The 13,709-nt window shown below is 45.3% G+C and overlaps 1 protein-coding gene and 1 non-coding gene across 2 annotated transcripts; both read left to right on the top strand.

The window, feature by feature from the left end:
* Positions 1 to 2,961: 2,961 nt before the first annotated feature.
* Positions 2,962 to 3,122, top strand: LOC113836964. Its single transcript, XR_003487496.1, has one exon. It is a non-coding gene; the product is annotated as a U1 spliceosomal RNA (small nuclear RNA).
* Positions 3,123 to 5,082: 1,960 nt separating this feature from the next.
* Cct8l2 (chaperonin containing TCP1 subunit 8 like 2) lies at positions 5,083 to 6,798 on the top strand. The gene has a single exon (XM_027428522.1). The coding sequence runs from the start codon at positions 5,083 to 5,085 to the stop codon at positions 6,796 to 6,798; it is 1,716 nt and encodes a 571-aa protein (XP_027284323.1).
* The last annotated feature ends 6,911 nt before the right edge of the window (positions 6,799 to 13,709 follow it).

The following is a 13,709-nucleotide window of genomic DNA, read 5'->3' as shown; positions in this document are numbered from 1 at the left end:
TATACATATCTTTTACATATCTTCACATATCAAGCCCTCAGACTGATAATACACAAAACTTAAGGCAGGGGCATCTTTGTTGTGTTTTTAAAATAGGGTCTCACATATCCCAGGCTTTCCAACTTGTCATGTAGCCAACTGGCCTTAAATTCTTGATCACCCTATCCCACACCTCCTGAATTCTCAGCCCACAGGCCTGCATCGCCATCCTGGGGCACATCTTTGATATGAAAAAAATTATTTTATATCTAATGTATTTTTCAGAAGAAAGAATAGCCCTGTCAAACTAAAATTGAGGACAGCTGTTGTAGCTCACACCTTCTAATTCAAGAATGAGAGGAGGATCTGTGGGTTCGAAGCCAGCCTGATCTATATAGTGAGTTCCAGGACAGCCATAGCTACACAGTGAGACACTGTCTTGGAAAAAGCAACAACATAAAAGAAAGAAAAAATAATAAAAGAAATAAAATTATTATTTGGCAGTACTTTGGTTAGTTTGACAAAAACAAAACAAAACAAAACAAAAACCACAGACTGGGGATATAGGGTAGTTGATAAAATGCTTAGTTCAAGTATCTGAGACCATGGGTTTGATTTGCACCAAATAAGTAATAAGTTTTTTTGTTTGCTTTGGTTTTTTGTTTTTTTTCTTTTGGGGTTTTTGTTTGTTTTGTTTTTGTTTTGTTTGTTTGTTTTTCAAGACAGGGTTTCTCTGTGTAGCTTTAGAGTCTTTTTGGGTTTTTGAGACAGGGTTTCTCTGTGTAACTTTGGAGCCTGTCCTGGAAATTGCTCTGTAGACCAGGCTGACCTCAAACTCACAGAGATCTACCTGCCTCTGCTTCCCAAGTGCTGGGATTGAAGGTGTGCACCACTGCCCAGATAACACATAATTTAAAATAACAAAACTAAATCTTAGGAAAACAGCAACTAGATTCCATGCAGACAACAGCAGAGTTCCCAGCCCCCTAGATTAGTGCCTGGGTTACTTAGCCTAGCACACTATGCCCCAGGCAGCACCTCTGCCTTCCACCTGTTCAAGCTAGCTTTGTGCACCTCCAGTCTGCTAAACTGTTTCGGGGGGCCAATAGGCTTCTCCTTGTCATCCTGTGCTCTTTTTGATGGCCAATTTGTTTTACTTCTGCTGCTTCTTAAGACAACGTTCATGCTTCACCTCTGTTGTCTGTGTGAAGATAGTCCCATGCCCCTCTGGATGGGTGTAGAGCAAGGCTTCCTGGTCTTTGCCCACTCTCAGCCCCCTTTTGCCCAAGAAAATGTATATTTTTGCCTAGCCTGGAACTCACTAGACAGACTAGATTTCGTCTGGAACTCATAGAGATCCACCTGCCTTTGTCTCCCTTAACTTCCTCTGTTTGGATTTCATTGGCTGAAGCTTCAGATTTACTACGTAGGCAAGACTGGCTTTGAACTCCTGACCCTCTTGCTTCTACCTGAGATGACAGGCCTGTGCCACTCCCAGATTGCAATCTTTAAAGTCAAATATTCTAACAGTGCAATACAGTGATATACAAGCTAATTCTTACATGGTGAGGAATGAAGGTAAGAAGAGTAACCCCAGTCCCAGGGGATCCAATACCCTCTTTGGACCTCTGTAGACACAGGCACTCTTGTATATACAAATGCATATATACAAATAAAATATTTGTATTCACGGCCCTTTAACATTTTAAAATATTCTTTCTTAATTTAAATTTTTCATGAGTATTGAAATTTTGCCTGCAGAGGCCAAAAGAGGGTGTCAGATCCTCTGGAACTGGAGTTACAGATGATTGTGAGCTGCCATGTGGGTGCTAGAAATTGAACCTAGGTTCTCCGGTAGAGCAGCCAGAGCTCTTAACTGCTGAGTCATTTCTCTACCCACTACCCTTTGCGGTTTTGTTGGTTTTTGTTTTTTGAGACAGGCTTTATGTAGTCCTGGCTGTCCTGGAACTCGATACATAGACCAGGATGGCCTCTTGAGCTCACACAGATTCACGGGCCTCTGCTTCCTGAGTGCTGGATTAAAGGTGTGTACCACTTATCCGGGGGCAGTATTTTTTTTTTTTTTCAAATAAGATCAGAGTGGACTGATCTTGGTTCTTATGTAAGATTTAACTTAATATTTTATGTGTATGAGTGTTTTGCCTGCATATATGTATGTGTACCATGTGGGGGCCTGAGGAAGTAAGAAGAGAGCATAGAATCCCTGGGATGGTTATAAGTAAGCTGCCGCGTGATTTCGGGGAAATGAACCCAGGTCCCCTGGAAGGGTGGTCGGTTCTCTTAACTGCTAAACTGACTATCCAGCCCCCTGTCCTTCTCTTTCAGTTGGTTTTAGTTGTAGTTCAGAAAACTTTTACTCTTGCCATCCTCTGTGACATGATCCCATGTGGGGGTCATAATCCACAGTTTAAGATGCTGGGGTCTGAGGAGATGGAATGGCCCTGGGTAAAGGGCCTTTCAACCAAACCTAATGACATGCATTTTTGACAAACAAAAAAAACCCAAAAGATCAAAAACTGGGCATTCTTGCATACTTCTATAATCCAGCACTTTGGAGTTGGAGGCAAGAGATTAGAATTTTAAGATTGTCCTCAACTACCTAACAAGAGAAAGAGAGAAGAAAGAAGGAAAAAAATTAAGTTTTATTTTATGTTATAGGTTTTGTCTACACATGTGTCTGGACATGGGATCCCGTGAAACTGGAGTTAGAGACAGTTGTGAGCAGCCATGTGGGTGCTAGGAACTCAACCAGTCCTCTGAAAGAGCAACAAGTATCATTAACTGTTGAACCATCTGTCCAGCCCCAGGTTGGTTGGTTTGTTTTAAAGAGAGAGAAACAGGGCTGGAGAGATGGCTCAGTGGTTAAGAGCAATTCCCAGCACCTGCATCAAGCAGCTTACAACTGCCTGTAACTCAGCTCCAATGGGATCTGACACTGTCGGACCTGTTTAAAAAGTTGTCATACTTACCTGGCAGGGGAGATACATGATCTCAAGTTGGTTTCCCTGAGTGAGTCTCATCCATTTCATTAGAGATATGCTGAATCCTGGGACTTCCCCAAATTCAGGAAACTCAACTGCATTATTTGTAATATTGGGGGACTGTGTTCAAGCTCTCCCCTGTTTACAAAGAAATAAAAAACATTATTCACAGTCTTCAGATATCTCCTTAGAAACATTCTCTGGCTGGGCCGTGGTGGCGCACGCCTTTAATCCCAGCACTTGGGAGGCAGAGGCAGGTGGATCTCTGTGAGTTCGAAGCCAGCCTGTCTACAAAATGAGTTCCAGGACAGGTTCCAAAGCAATACACAGAAACCCTGTCTTGAAAAACCAAAGAAACATTCTCTGAGCTAAGATAATGTTGAAAGAAAAAGTATTAGCAAAAAAAGGTTTATGTAATCTTTGTATAATCCATTTTTGTAAAATTGTGTGACTATCATTATTCATGCAAATAATATTCATAAAGTAGCAATGTTCATTAAGTAGACAATGAGGACAGGATCAAAGTCCAGGTGGTACAGTGCTTGTTTGGCATTCAGGAAGCCGTGGATTAAACACCTGCAGGACATGAGCCAGGTGTGATATGGCTCACCTGTGATTTTAGCACTGGGGAGCTGGAAGTAAGCTCATCTTAACTACAAAGTGAAACCCTGTCTCAAAAAAGAAAGAGGGTTGTTGTTGTTTTGCTGTTTTGAGACAGGGTGGCTGACTAACCTGGAACTTACTATGTAGACCAGGCTAGCTTTGAACTCATAGAGATCTTACTGTCTCTGTCTCCCAAGGACTGGGATTATAGTGGTGCAGTACCATGGCTGGCTTTGTAAAGTTTGTTTTGTTTTGCTTTTTTTTTTTTTTTTTGAATCAGAGTCTCGTATTGTAGACCAGACTGACCTGGAACTTACTATATAGAGTAGGCTGGCTTCAAAAGACAAAAGATTTGGTTGCTTTTCCTCTCAAATGCTGGAATTAAAGGTGTGGGCCACCATCCCCAGCTTTTAAAAAATATTATGAATATATGGGTGCAGATACATACAAATGAATACAGGTGCTGGCAGAGGCCAGAGGTGTTGGGTTCCCTGGAGTTTGAGATATAGGGAGTTGTGAGCTGCCCAGTGTGAGTGCTGGGTTAACTCAGGGTCTTCTGTAAAGGTAGTGTGTGCTGTAATCTGAGTTTTGTTTTGTAAAGCAGGGTCTTGCTGCATAGCCCAGGTTGGCCTCCAACTCAAGGTAATTCCCCTGCATTCCCCTCCCAAGGGCAGGGTGTGTGTATAGGCTGTACCATCACACTACATCTGCCAGGCTTTTGTTTGTTGAGACAGGATCTTACAATCTAGCCTTGGCTAGCCTAAACCTCCCTATGTGGTTAGCAGGATGTCCTCAAACTTGTGACAGTCCTCTTGTCCCTGCCTTCTAGGTACTCAAATGTGGCTGTCAGGTTTGTATTTGTTTAGGCTCTTTTGTTGTTGGTCTTTGTCTTTATTCTTTTTTCTTTCTGAGACCTCACTTCATAGCCTAGGCTGGCACAGAATTTGTGACAGTCCTGCCTCAGCCTCCAAATGCTGGGGTAACCAGGATAAACCACACAGCCAACTGTGCCATGTTTTATTATTACTTCCGTTTCTGGTTTTGGTGCTATGTAGGACACCCCCAGCCTCAGTTCCCCCTCAAAACCAACAAAGACAGCCAATGAGGCTTCATTAGGAATTTCAACACCACAGGTATTTGGATCCAAATTTGCTTTTGTTCCCTGCCGTCAGGGTCTCCTCATGCTAACTGTCCCTCTGTGACTTCATTCCCTGTCTCTGGTTTCATTTGCTACTTTGTGACTTCATCAGAGGTGCAGTTTAGCTCACGTGGGTCAGAGGCTCCAGGAGCCTGCTTGGCGCCGACTCTACCGAAGAGATGGGTCTAGAACTGATCTCTCTGAACCTCATCCTTGGACGCCAAGTGGAGGTCCCCTTCCGGTTGACATCGGCCTGTGGCAGGTGATGTGCATTTGGCTTCTGGAGCAGCTTCAAAGATAGAGGCCAAGGGTGTGCCTATTGCCATTCCTAGAGTGCCTCTAGTGATCAGAGTCTAACCCATGGCGGTCTCTCCATCATCCCTTCAGGATGGCCCCTTCGGGGACAAGCCAAGCAAAGTCCCTTCAGCTCTAGAATTGCCGCAGAGGGTTGGGCCAAACCTGGAGAAAAAAGGGCAGTCTGTGGGACAGGAGGATTCATGCATACTGAGGGCCACAGCGGCAGCTCAGACCCTAGCCAATATCATCCGGCCTTGTTACGGCCCCTATGGCAGGCAGAAGTTCCTGGTGACTGCGAAGGGAAAAATAGTTTGTACAGGTCATGCAGCTGCCATCCTTAGGGCTCTGGAGCTGGAGCACCCAGCTGCCCAGTTTGTCCGAGAAGTAGCCCAAACACAGGCCGAGAACACTGGGGATGGCACAGCCTTCGTAGTTCTCCTCACAGAAGCCTTGCTGGAGCAGGCCCAGTACCTTTTGTGCGCTGGCTTAGCTCGAACCCAGCTCCGGGAGGCCTTTGCCACGGCCACAGCAGAAGTCCTGACCGCTCTACCTTCCTTGGCCATCCGCTCTCTAGGGCCTTTGGAAGACCCGTCCTGGGCTCTCCATTCTGTGATCAACACCCACACACTGACCGACACAGACTTTTTAACCAAGCTTGTGGCTCACGCGTGCTGGGTTAGCAGGGAGCCAAACGGCACCTTCAAGCCTGAGCATATTGGTGTGTGCTCGCTGCAGGGTGGGGCACTGATTGATTCTTGCATTCTCTCGGGGTTAGTAATATCTGGGAAGCCCTGTGGACAAAAGACTGAGGTGCCAGCTAATGCCAGGGTGGCCCTATTCATTTGTCCCTTTGGTCCCGCAAATCCATTTGCATTGGCCACACCCCGTCTCGACAACATGGAAGAACTACTAAGATTTCAGAAACAAACTGAACAATTGCAAAAGGAAATAACCCAGCTGGCCGTTATGGACATTAATGTGGCAGTGGTGTGGGGCGAGGTCGATGAGAACACGGTGGTCCAGGCTGACGATTGTGGTATCATGGTGATTCAAGTCAGTTCCCGAAAGGACATGGTCTACCTGAGTGAGATGATGGGTACTCCTTTGCTGACTCGGCTGCTACCTCCCCTGCAGCCTGGGAATTGCCAGAAGGTTTATAGTTATCAGTTGCAGGACGGCGTGGTGGTAATAGTGTTTGAATGGAAACCTGAGAGTGCACCATCTCTCACCGTGGTCCTTAGGGGACCCACCATCCAGGGACTTCGGGGTGCAGAGCAGGCTGTCTACTATGGCATCGATGCCTTTGCCCAGTTGTGTCAAGATCCCAGACTGCTACCAGGAGCCGGTGCTACAGAAATGGCTCTAGCAAAAATCCTGACAGACAAAGGAAGCCGATTGGCAGGCCCCAATGGTCTGGCCTTCCTAGCATTTGCCCAGGCCCTGAGTTCTCTGCCTAAAACTTTGGCGGAGAATGCCGGCTTAGATGCCCGAAGTGTGATGGCAGAAATGAGTGGAATTCACCAAGTTGGGAACTTCCTCATTGGAGTGGGAACAGATGGGATAATAAATGCGACCCACGAAGGGATCTGGGACATCCTGAGGGCCAAAGCCCAAGGACTACAAGCAGTTGCTGAGCTGGTACAGCAGCTGGTGACTGTAGATGAGATCATCGTGGCCAAGAAGACCCCTCCTACCTACCAGCAGACTTCAAGACCCACCTCGAAGGAAAGGGGATCCTCATCCCTGAGAGAAAAAGTTTTTGGAAAGTATGTATTGTGACACTCTAAATAAAGTAAGGATTGTCAGTATTGACTAGTAACCCCCAAATACTGATGTTTTCCTTATTTCTTTCCCTCGTGTCTGGGGCTTCTAGAGTCTGTTTGTTTTTGTTGTTGGATTTTCCAGACAGGGTTTCTCTCTGTAACAGTCCTGGCTTTCCTGTAATTTGATTTGTAGACCAGGTAACTACTAAGGTGTGGGCCACTACACCCACTAGAGCTAGTTTCTAACCTTGTAAAAGATTTATTTTTTAGGTGTGTGGGTATGAGTATTTTCATGTGCGTGCTGCACGGAGGTACCCACAGAGGTCAAAAGAGGGTGTCAGATCCTCTGGAGCTGAAGTTACAGGCAATTGTGAGGGTCTATGTGGGTCTGAGTTTGGAACTCAGGTCCTCTGCAAGACTAACAAGTGCTCTTAAACACTGAGCCATTTCTCTAGCACATGAAGCCAGGGTGTAGGGCAACATAACGATGGGTGTGGTGATGCAGGTCTGTACTCTGGCATCAGGAGGTGGATGCAGAAGGATGAGCAGTTCAAGGTGACTCACAGTGAATTTGAGGTAAGACCCTGTTTCAAAACATTAGGGATGGGGACTTAGCTCAGTTGGCAGCATACTTGCCTACCATGCACAGAACCCTAAGCCACAGAATCACATACAAATAACTGGAACGCTAGCAATTGGGAGTTAGAGACAGGAAGAGCACAAGTTCAAGATCACCTCCTTCCCTTATTCAGTAAGTTTGAGGGGAGCATCATCGATATAAGGCCTAGTCTCAGAGGACAGGGAAGGAGAAAGAGAGGAGAGAGATTCTTTTTTTTTTTTTTTTTTTTTTTTTGTAGCTTTGGAGCCTATCCTGGCACTCACTCTGGAGTCCAGGCTGGCCTTGAACTCAGAGATCTGCCTGCCTCTGCCTCCTGAGTGCTGGGATTAAAAGTGTGCCACCAACGCCCACGAGTGAGATTATTTTTAGTAACAGCTCCATTCTAAGTCTTGACTTTGCTATTTCCCATTTCTCTCTATCACACCTATTTCTACAATAACAGAAGATGCAAATATAAGTTCTAATAATTTCAAATCAAGTACCTAAACTTTGGGGTGGAAAGAAAAAAACTACAGCCATCTTATTGCAACTCTGACCATCCCTTCTACAGTATCAACATGTGTGGATTTCCATCTAGACATCACTGTAATGATCTAAAAGAACCACTTCTGACTTAGAAGAGTGGCCAGTAACTCTCCAATTATCTGGAAAAAGGACAGTATCATTTTGAGACCAAAAAAAAAAAAAAGTTTTAAAAACTAATGCAGGAAAAGGAGCCATAAAAAATTTTAAGTTATATTTGTTTGTTTGTTTGTTTGTTTGTTTGTTTGACTTTTGGTTTTTCAAGACACTGGGTTTCTCTGTGAAGCTCTGGCTCTTCTGGAACTCACTCTGTAGACCAGTCTGGCCTCAAACTCATAGAGATCTGCCTGCCTCTTCCTCTTGAGTGCTGGGATTAAAGGCATGTGCATTTTTCTGTAGCCAAGGCTATAGAGAGACTCTGTCTCAAAAACAAAAAAAAAATTATTTGTGAATATGTATGTATCTTTGTGTGTGTGTGTGTGTGTGTGTACTACAAGCCCTCAGAGGCCAGAAGAGAAGATGGTGTCGGATTTCTTTTTCTCCTTTTTCTTGTTTTTTGGAGACAGGGTTTCTCTGTGTAGCTTTATAGACCAGGCTGGCCTTGATTCACAAAGATCCACCTGCCTCTGCTTCCAGAGTGCTGGGGATTAAAGGCGTGCAGCACCATCACCCAACTGGTTGTCAGATTTCTTATGTGGGTGCTGGGAGCAGAACTTGGATCCTCAGGAAGAGTAGCAAGTGCTCTTAACACTGAGCCATCTCCAATCCCTTGTTTTGTTTTGTTTTTGTATGTTTGCTTTGTTTTTAGTCTATTTTATGTGTATAAGTGTCTTGCCTGGAGCCATGCATTGGTGGCACACGCCTTTAATCCCAGCACTTGGAAGGCAGAGGCAGGTGGATCTCTGTGAGTTTGAGGCCAGTCTGGTCTCCAGAGCAAGTGCCAGGATAGACTCCAAAGCCACAGAGAAACCCTGTCTGGAAAAAAAAAAAAAGTGTCTTGCCTGCATGTGTGCCTGGCATCCTCTTTCTAAACCCTTGTGCTTATATTCAAAGTCTACATTAAATGTACATAATTTAAAACTAGAAACCAGAATAGATTACTAGTGGTTAAGCTGCTCTCACAGAGAACCTGGGTTCAATTCCCAAACTTATAACCGACAATCATCTGTAAACTCCAGTTCTAGGAGCTCCAACACCCTCTTCTGGCTTCTGTGAGGACCAGGCCCACTTTTCTTCTTTCTTTCTTTCTTTCTTTCTTTCTTTCTTTCTTTCTTTCTTTCTTTTTTCTTTCTTTCTTTCTCTCTTTCTTTCAAGAAATCCATTCCCTTACCCATCATTGTATTATCCAAATCCAAATCATGAGCATCTCTGTCATTGACATTGTTAGAAACATATCCCTGTGATTGGGAGAAAACTATTTGAAAATGGTCCTTGGAAAAGTTCTGAAGAGCCGGTGGTGATGGCACACTCCTTTAATCCCAACATTGGGAGGCAGAGGCAGGCAGATCTCTGTGAGTTCAAGGCCAGCCTAGTCTTCAAAGAGAATTCCAGGACAGTCTCCAAAAAACCTACAGAGAAGCCTTGTCTCGAAAAACAAACAAAAACCATTGATGTTTGTTCTTAGTTTTTTGTTTCAATGCAAGTTTTTATTTTGTGGCCCAACTGGGCTTGACCTCACTATATAGCCCAGGCTAGCCTAACTGATCCTCCTGCCTCAGTCTCCCTAGTGCTAGGAATTACAGACCTGAACAACCATGCCCTGAATAGGTATTTATGTCCTTGTCATCCTTCTCTTCTGTTTCCTTTCTTTCTTAATTGAAATTAGATTTTTTTTTTTTAGACCAGGCTGGCCTTGAACTTTTGGAGAACTGCCTGCCTCTGCTTCTCCAGTGCTGGGACTAAAGGTGTGAGTCACCACCACCTGGTTATGGTTTCCCTTACCCCGTCCTCATCTTTTTTCAAGATAGGGTTTTGGAAAAAAATTAATAAAAGTCATTATTTGGACCAGTGAGATGGTTCAGTAGATGAAAATGTCCATACCTGGAACCCACATGATGGAAGGAGAGAGGTGGCTCCCACAAATTGTCCTTAGCATGTACTTGCATGGCACACATGCAAGTGTACATGCACACAATAGACAAATATAAACAAAGTCATGATTATTGTAACAATATAAAGACGGCTCCTCACTTCAGTTATAATTCTAAGATTCCAAAGAGTGGGATTGCAGGCATATAACACCACACAAGGCCATAAATCTTCAGGTATCCACAGTTGGCATAATCAAGAGAACACAAATTTCCCTCAGGGGAAGGTGATATCACACAACAGCAAAGGTGGCAGAGTCAGGTAGCTATATAGATAGGGCTCAAGGAAGAGTCTGAATGGAGTGAAGCACACAAGAAATGCTAGTATATCAAATCCACTCCTCCTTCTCTCCCCACTCCCACACAAGACTCTTGGAATGGACCCCAGGTCCTAGTGCATGCTGGGTAAACGCTGCTGCAGCTTTCTGCCCCCTGGCAATGCCCCTGTGTATCTCAGGTTCTTTCAGGCTGGGCTGATGGCTATCTCCACCTGGCAGCCTGCCCCCTGAGCTCTCTATACTTCATGCTTGACCTGAGAACCAGGCGTGTAAGCATCAGTTACCATCCAGGACTGATCTGTCCCCACTGTCAACCTGAGGGGCTGATGGACAGCTTAGAGCTTCAGAAATAAGCATTGATCTGGATAGCCATTCCACACTGTGTCTGTATCATCCTAGAACCAAAGTAGCAACAATCCTTAGTAATGTCTGCATTAGACATAGGACTCAGATGTCTACTGACAAATGGAGAAGTGGACCAGAACTTAACACAGGTTAGCAGATTCCCGTCTGCTTCTGGAGCTATAGGATGGAGGCCTCCTTGCCAGACCCCAGACCCCCATCCTCAGGCCTTGGCTCCTTGCCAGACCCCAGACCCCCATCCTCAGGCTTCGGCTTCTGGTTGGCTTCCCTGTCCTCTCCTGGCATGTACTTCTCTTCCACCCCAGAAGTGGCAACTCCTGGGGCTCGTCCCCGTCCTGGTGGACCTGCCTCTTCTCCCAGGTCCTTCCAGGAGTCACTCTCATGGTGGCACTCTCTATGAGTTGGTGTGACAAGTTGAAAGTAGAAGACAAGATGCAGAGAAACAGAACAAAAATGAGAACTCCTAATTAGGCAAAAAGAAGGGAGACAGGAGGCTGACCGCGTAGACATGGCAGCCCATTTTGGTAATGGAATGTGTTGTTTCCAAACCTCCCTCCACAAAATCATTGCAGTTGTGAAGAAAAACTTTATGCATTCTAAACTGGGGGTGGGGTGGGGCAGGTGTTGGAGAGAGGATACAAATAGCACAGTCTAACAAGCAAGAGGCAGAGACTAACCTGCCCCTTCCTTGGTATCTAAGCAGATCCTTCCCAAGAGCTCCTCCTCACCACAGAAGGGCTCCTTTCAAGCATCCTTTGCTTGTCTTCACAGGCTAAACACCCTTGGTGTGTAAGCCAAGGGACTGAGAAAGTATTCACAAGAACAGGGGCTGGAGACAGCACATAACTCAGTTGTTAAGAATACTCGCCTAAACCGGGCAGTGGTGGCGCACGCCTTTAATCCCAGCACTTGCGAGGCAGAGGCAGGCGGATCTCTGTGAGTCTGAGACCAGCCTGGTCTACAAGAGCTAGTTCCAGGACAGCCCCCAAAGCCACAGAGAAACCCTGTCTTGAAAAAGAAAACAAACAAACAAACAATTTGGTCTGGCTTGGGCTTTCACAGGTCAGATGAGATGGACACAAAACCACAGAGCTGAAGAGCTACATGTTAGCTTCTGGGATAGGGAGTAAAGTTTTCTTTAAGAGTATATATAGCCCCTGATAAGTTGGCCACTCTGAAGTGGAAAACCACAAAGCCAAGATTATTTGGGCATCATAAATTGGTCTTGAAGGATTAAAAAATAAAAAGAATAGTGGTCAGGATGGTGGTGCCTGCCTTTATTTCCAACATCAGGGAGGCAGAGGCAGAGGCAGAGGCAGGCAGAATTCTGTGGGTGGATCTGGAGAGAATTGAGAGGTAATGATCAAAATATGTTGTATGAAGTTGGGTGTGGTGGTGCACACATTTAATCCCAGCACTCGGGAGGCAGAGACAGGAGAATCTATGAGTTCGAGGCCAGCCTGGTCTACAAAGCGAGTTCTAGAACAGACAAAGCTGTTACACACAGATGCACCTGCCTCTCCTTCCCAAGTGCTAGGATCAAAGGTGCTTGCCACCACTGCCCGGCAAAAACAAGTAAATCTTAAAAGAAACATAGCGGGGGCTGGAGAGATGGCTCAGAGGTTAAGAGCACTGACTGTTCTTCTAGATGTCCTGAGTTCAATTCCCGGCAACCACATGGTGGCTCACAACCATCTGTAATGAGATCTGGTGAGCTCTGCTGGAATGTAGGCAGAAGACTGTATACATAATAAATAAATAAAATCTTAAAAAAAAAGAAAAATAGCAAGAAAGTTAAGAGGGGAAGGAAAGAGTGTGGAAAGAAAATAAAAACTTGGAGGATGGTTGGAAAAGCAGGGTCCCGTGCTTCTGTTTGAGATGGTGACAGTGACTGACAGACAGTAGATTGTCAGCCTGTTGAGTAAGCAGAATGTTCTGGGTCCTTTAGGAATGTTATAGAGTTACATGGACGCTGGAAATAGTCCTAGCTACAGCAGGAAGTAGAGTTGGCCTGCAGGCTCAGCCCCTGTCTTTTTGTTGCAATTGTTAGAAGAGAACAGAAACGCAGCTCTGCACTGTCACCCCCAGCAGCCTGAGGAGCTCCCTTAATCTTTCACAAACCAGGACTCAAGCCAAATTGGGATTTGTGACTTTTACACAGAAAAGAAATCCAGACCTAGTTGTTTTGGAGATATTTTTTAAAGAATTATTTAACGTTTTATGTTCATTGGTGTAAAGGTGTCAGATCCCCGGAAACTAGAGTTACAGCCAGTGCGAGCTGCCATGTGGGTGCTGGGGATTGAACCTGGGTCCTCTGGAAGAGTAGTCAGTGCTTTTAAACACTGACCCATCTCTCCAGCTCCTTGAAGATATTTTTAATACAGATGGCTCAGTAAAGGTCGCTTGCAGTTCTTCCAGAGGACTCAAGTTCTGTTCCCAACACCCGCTTGGGGTAGCTCACAAATGCCTGTGGTTCCTGCTCCAGGGAGAATTATCATCTTCATTGGTCCCCACAAATGCAAATATAAATGAAAACATACAAAAATTTTAAAAATTTTTTGAGATGGGGTCTCTCTACACAGCCTGACTGTTACTATGTTGGATCCTCTGGAATTGGAGCTACAGACAGTGGTAATAGACCATATGGACTAGGGAAATGTTCAGGGATCCACAGGGATGACCCCAACTAAGAATCTAGGCAGTGGTGGAGAGGCCGCCTTTGATGCCCTTCCCCTATAATGAGATTGATGACTACCTTATATGCCATCCTAGAGCCTTCATCCAGTAGCTGATGGAAGCAGAAGCAGAGACCCACAGCTAAACACTGAGCCAAACTCCTGGAATCCAGTAGTAGAGGGGAAGAAGGGATGAGCAAAGGAGAACCATGCTGGAGAGACCTGCAGAAACAGTTGACCTGACCTAGTGAGAGCACAGAGACCCTAGTCGTAAAGCTGGGGAAATAGCACTGGACCCAACCAAGCCCTCTGAATGTGGGTGCCAGCTGGGAGGCCAAGACAGTCTATGGGACCTCTAACAGTGGAGCCAGTGTTTATCCCTA

The sequence above is a fragment of the Cricetulus griseus genome, chromosome 8 (genome assembly GCF_003668045.3).
Source record: "Cricetulus griseus strain 17A/GY chromosome 8, alternate assembly CriGri-PICRH-1.0, whole genome shotgun sequence".
In the NCBI taxonomy this organism is placed as follows: domain Eukaryota; kingdom Metazoa; phylum Chordata; class Mammalia; order Rodentia; family Cricetidae; genus Cricetulus; species Cricetulus griseus.
Note: the sequence above shows the minus strand (reverse complement) of the source record. Positions and strands in the feature narration are given on the sequence as shown.